The sequence below is a fragment of the Chiloscyllium plagiosum genome, unplaced genomic scaffold (genome assembly GCF_037043375.1).
Source record: "Chiloscyllium plagiosum isolate Xiang-an unplaced genomic scaffold, Cpla_swu_hap1 HiC_scaffold_29, whole genome shotgun sequence".
Taxonomy (NCBI): Eukaryota; Metazoa; Chordata; class Chondrichthyes; order Orectolobiformes; family Hemiscylliidae; genus Chiloscyllium; species Chiloscyllium plagiosum.
In genome coordinates this window covers 103,499,583-103,505,271 of record NW_028270167.1, presented here as the reverse complement: position 1 = coordinate 103,505,271, position 5,689 = coordinate 103,499,583, and the positions used below count along the sequence as shown (strand labels likewise).

Sequence of the window (5,689 nt, the reverse complement as noted above, 5' to 3'; positions counted from 1 at the left end):
CGTGACTGTCATTCTTCAGAGTGTTGGAGGACGCAATTCAAACCAGAAAGCATTGGAAATACCGAGCAGTTCTGAAATTGCATTAGGTTGGAAAGGGAATTACTGTTTTGCTTTGGATATGCTTCCTCTTCCTAAACTTGATAGTAATGATTTGCGGACTCCAGCATATTTTTCCGTCAGTTCAATACAGAGAGATTGTCACGAGGGTGCAGGCGACTTCACTCAGAAAGTGCATCAGTCAATGGACAACATAAGAAAAATATACTACACCATATTGGCTACCATTGGTGTTCCAAGTAAGTGATTGTAAACTTTTCCAATGTTATAGATCTGAGGGTTCTTTTCTCCCAGTTAGTTGTACAATTGGTTTACAGTACACATTCATGCCAACAGCGAATGTTCAGTTCCATGAAACTTGCCATGTTGGTCCTTATTCTCAAGTTCTCCCCTTGACTGAAGTGTGGTATTATTAGGCTGAAGCAACCACTTGTGATCTTTGAATGCAATGGCGTAAGGTCTTTAGAGATTTTGGTGATGTTCATTACTTACGTGTGAGGGATCTCCATGCAGATTTCACTCTTTCACCACGGTATTTGACATGTTTCTCCTGTTATGAATTATTATTTAAAATTTTAAGTTCAAATGCAATTTCTGTAATTCAGAAGACTTGATTGGCTTCTGAGTATTCATTCCATTGGGTGATCAATAGTTCGACATGTATTTGCAGATCAGAGCGGTCGAGTAATTCGTAGAAAATGTCTACACTTTCCGATTTCGGGTATTTATAATCTCACCAATTGGTTAATTCTGTTTCATGTTATGAATGGTGGATCATTTTGCAGAATGGTCTACTCTCTGTTCGTCCGTTTAGATTTCTGCTCAGCTAAGCTTATCCCTTCATAAATCAACGTGCAATAACCTAGAGCACAAAGAGGAGCGATGCCCAATGGAAATTTGATGTCAAAACAAAAGGACACCAGCAACACCAACATAAAATAATCTCATGGACACACTGAACAGGTCTGGCTGCATCTGTATTAAGGTTAATCATGTTTAAGCAAGTAAATCAACGTGGAAATTGGATTTATGCTGATTACTTGGTGCAGGTTTGGGAAATTGAAAGAATTAAATAGAAAAGTGAAAAAAGAGAGAAAGAGAAGCATTACTGATAAGAGGAGCGGGAATAAAATGGTTTATACGTGAGCCGAGAATCAGACGTATAGTCACAGAGACCTAGCGCATATAAAAAGGTTATTTGTCCCATCATATCAGTGCCACCCAAAAACAACATTCTCACTCCTCTAATTCCATTTTCTTGCCATTAGCCAAGAGACCACGAGCAAATATATTTAAACATTTGAAAATAGCCCACTGTGCTGCCAAAAGAAAAAAGCCATTGAAAAGCAGACATAATGTTGTGGACATGGGAAATCAACATGAAGTAGATGCAACAAAACCACGCAAAACATAAAACGTCAGAAAACACGGCTCGTCTTGCAGAATCTGTACAGACAAATCACAGTTAATGTTTCTTATTCAGTAACACTGTCTCAGAACTAATCGAAGGAGAGTGTGTGCTACTTCTCCTAACCTAGCATGACTTCACACCCTCAGACCAATCCAGCGCCCCAAAGTGGATTTTTCCCACATAAGTTGCAGTGCTTGCCTATCAACCTCCTCCCTCATCTTCCATCTATCTATATTACAGCCTTGACTACTCAATATTCGGTTTTACAATTTAAGAATATGAATTCAGACCTGCATGCACAGAGTATCTATCTCCTTCTCGCCTATCAGTAGAAATCCCCTCACATTTCTTCACTGCCTCTTTCGGCAAAATCTCCATGCAATGTATGAATTGAATGCATACAGTTTAGAAACAGACCATTTCAATACCAATTCATTTTTTTTTTGCAGTAAACCTGGTGGCAATTGCTATCCTATCCCGGGGAAGGTGCGGCCTCTCAGCCTGCACCACTCGCTACTTGGTAGCCATGGCAGCAGCTGATCTAATGGTCATCATTGCAGAAGTAGTGCTGAGGCAATTCAGGTATTATTATTTCCCATTATGTTTTCTCGACATCACTCCAGTGTGCAGTGTGACCTATTTCTTGGCTCTTGCAACTGCCGATTGTTCCGTCTGGTATACCGTGACTTTTACGTTTGATCGATTTGTCCTCATTTGTTGCCAGAATCTGAAAACAAAATATTGCACCAGCAAAACTGCAGGCTTGGTTTTAGCGACAACCAGCCTTCTGCTTTGTTCCAAAAACGTTCCATTCTACTTTGCATATGAACCTGGAATGATCATTGACAACGTACCATGGTATTGTCACACGAAACCAAGCTATTACTCTGATCCTGCATGGTTGGGATTTGACTGGCTCGATACAGTTTTAACGCCATTGCTCCCGTTCACTTTAATTCTCCTGCTTAACGCTCTGACAGTCCGATACATTTTAATGTCTAGTCGAGTGCGCAAGTGTTTGAAGGGTCACAGCAAGGGAAGAGACATCGAAATGGAAAGCCGAAAGAAATCAGCAATTTTACTGTTTACTATTTCGGGAAGCTTTGTACTTCTATGGCTAAACCGTGTTATATATTTCATATGCTACAGAATTACAGGAACTGATCCCTTGAATTACAACAGTTCATCGTATGTCTTTGGAGAAATTGGATTGATGCTGAGAAATTTAAGTTGCTGCACAAATACAGTAATTTATGGAGTGACCCAGGCTAAGTTCAGGGAACAGCTCAAGATTGCAGTGAAGTATCTGTATACAACAATAATTCAATTTCTCACTAAACAGCACAATTGAAATTACTGGAAACGTGGTTCATAATTACGACGTGCTTCGTAGTGCAGCAATACCGTAGAAAGTTGAATGGTGGAAAGGTATGAGTGACGAGATTTCTACATCCTAAACTTATACACTTGAGTGTGAACAATATGTCTATCCTCAACACTCAGCAACGCCGTCGAGGTTTTTCGTATATGTTGCCCTTCCTTTGCACTCAGCTTGCAACAGCCTCAGGGGACTGAAGAATATAATTCTTTTACCTTCAGTCTGTTTCACACTTTCTCCTCCCTGTGCTCTGATATCGTCGACTTGAAAGCCTTTGTTACTACACCAAATCTTTGCAACGCTCAAAGTCTTGCAATATTTTTAAAAAGTGTAATATTGCCAGCCCTCATCCGACATTTCAGATCTTGCAAAACTCTCCATCTCTGTATAGCTGACGTTTCGAAAATGGAATCCACATTTATGTCCTCCAGCACTGACAACCTCCCCTCCAATATCCCCGACAGTTTCCTGTTTCATTTAACATCTTCAAGTAATGCAAATCTTTCAGTTTCTAAGCCGTGCCCATCTCTTAACAATATATGTCGCAGTAACAATGAGAAATTCCTGCAAAAAATGGCTTTCAGGGACATTGCAACATCAAAAGACACGCACAGACTCTATCACCAGATAAAATATTGCCACTATCTGCAGATTCTCCAGGCTTCGTTATCATCTCTAGACCTTGTGGTGGCCCACAAATTCTGTCGTCTCATCGACTGTCAATATCCTTCACTATCTGTCTTACTCTTTCAGAACCTGTATCCTTTCCAATCAATCTCATCTCTTCCAGCTCACTTTCGCCTCCATTTCTGTAAAACCACGATAGATTTCTCTGTATCTCTCTACATTTCTGAAAGCTCATTGTGCCTCGAAAACACTCGCTGTTTGTTTGTTGCATGCTCCAGTCGCTACACTCAGTTTGCTGACTGTCATATTTTACGGCTCTGTAACCCCGAGTCTCTCTGTGTCATACATTGCAATCAACCAACCTTCCTTTTTTTCATCTTCTAAAACAGTGCCCATTCTCATTTCATATGAAAACTTACATGGACACAACAATGTTCCCATTCAATGTAATCGTCTCCTAAGTTTCTCCAACCTTCCTAGTCTTTTTAATCTCCGCCGACAATGCAACCCACCTTCTATCTTTGATATAACTCATCCCTTCAACATCACATTTCTTTCAACTTTGCCGGATCCTTAATGTTCCTGAGTTAACTCGACACCGTTATTTTTTGAGTCCTTTAATGCTTAATATATTCACAATTGGTGGACATGTGAGCGCAGGTACCTAAGAAGTTCCTTCCGAAAAGTATCAGCGAGTCACAGATCCACAAAACACAGAAACAGCACTTTGAATGCTTCTCAACAAAGCTACATGACGAAGGAGCAGCGCTTCCTTTGTACTTCCAAAAAGACACGTTGAACAAAAAACCTGATGTCATGTGATCTTTAACTTTGTACAATCCAGTCCCACACAAGCATCTCTAAAATTGCATAATCAGTTTGTGACTTTAAACAATAGACAGTTCTACAGGAGGATCATGGAATTCAAATTCGAGAATGTGAAATCTTGGATCAATCAAATGAAGTAACTTGAATTCAATCACCTACTCCTCAGTTTCTCTCATGCAGTTGCTCATTAAAGCGAAATAATCAGTGATGCAGATGAGATTGCCTCCCATGATTGTTTTGCATTTGAAGAAAGAAATATAACTGAGCACTCCATGCCCAGATTATCTTGATTATCAGATCAACTTGGCAGGAATTTCAGGACATGAGCATTGATAAAGAAACATTACTTCCTACTTTCCCCAGTTATTTGATCAGAATCACACGTGCCAATGTAATCCATATCATTCTGTACCTACATCAGAATTTCCTCAATACTTCATTACTGTATCACTTTCTGGTATCCAGAATTAAGAATTAGTAAGTATTGGACATGGTTAAGAAGCGTTTACAGAAAATGAAGCAAGGTTTATACAATTCGAACTTCTGCAATAGATGGGGAAATCTCAAGTTGTCTCCTTGAAAAATAGAAGGGTCACAGGAGAGATCGAACTGAAATATTCAGAACTGTGAGAGGAGTGCAAAAAATGTAGAGATTGTTCACGAAACCTGAAATGATTATCGAATCATCGAGTCATACTGCACAGACACAGAATGTTTGATCCAGCCCTTCCATGCCCAACCATAATTCCAATCTCAGTTAGATGCCACTGACTGTGGTTGGCCCTCACCCCTCCACACGTTTGTTATTGGTGTCCTTATCTAAAATACTTTAAACATTGTAACTCTACCATATCCATCACTTCATCTGAAAGTTCAATCCACATACTAACTACTCTCTGCAAAAAAGGCTTTGTTTCAGTTTTAATTCTTTCTCCTCTCCATTAAAAAAATCGGAATACTTTCGAATTGCCCCGCCTGAGGGAATATAAAAACTGTTGATAATCACATTATCTATGCATATCATTATTTTATAAGCCTTAATAACATCACCTGTCAAGTTCCTACGCTCCACATAATGCATCTTGTGACAGTTTTAGGAAGAAAATTCATGGGGCAAAGATGTAAATAAATATTGATACGTAATCACATTTGAATAAGGCGGAATTTCACGTTGTCAGTGTTTTGCACAGGGAAATCTTGGATCTGAAATAATGTACGAGTCAACAGAAACTCTGAAGAAGCAATTGAACAAATCTTTGAAAGCAATGACGTGCAGTATTACGGGTGACAGCAGATTAAAAGAATGTTCTCACATGGTGAATTCTTAAAATCAGGTTTGGAAATGTTGAAGGAATTATCTCAGTCTGGTTGGACAATTCATTGACATG

The 5,689-nt window shown here is 39.4% G+C and overlaps 1 protein-coding gene across 1 annotated transcript; it reads left to right on the top strand.

Annotated features, from left to right (window-relative positions):
• Positions 1–235: 235 nt before the first annotated feature.
• LOC148142477 (putative G protein-coupled receptor 139) lies at positions 236–2,819 on the top strand. The gene is made up of 2 exons (XM_087976600.1): positions 236–296; positions 1,918–2,819. Exons 1-2 carry the CDS (start codon positions 242–244, stop codon positions 2,817–2,819), a joined length of 957 nt encoding a protein of 318 aa, XP_087832726.1. The 5' UTR covers positions 236–241.
• The last annotated feature ends 2,870 nt before the right edge of the window (positions 2,820–5,689 follow it).

Excerpts from the sequence above, each read along its gene's own strand:
- LOC148142477 (XM_087976600.1), top strand. The coding sequence starts at position 242 with ATGGACAACATAAGAAAAATATACTACACCATATTGGCTACCATTGGT. Across the intron at positions 297-1,917 it reads GGCTACCATTGGTGTTCCAA|TAAACCTGGTGGCAATTGCT; the intron begins GTAAGTGATTGT and ends TTTTTTTTGCAG.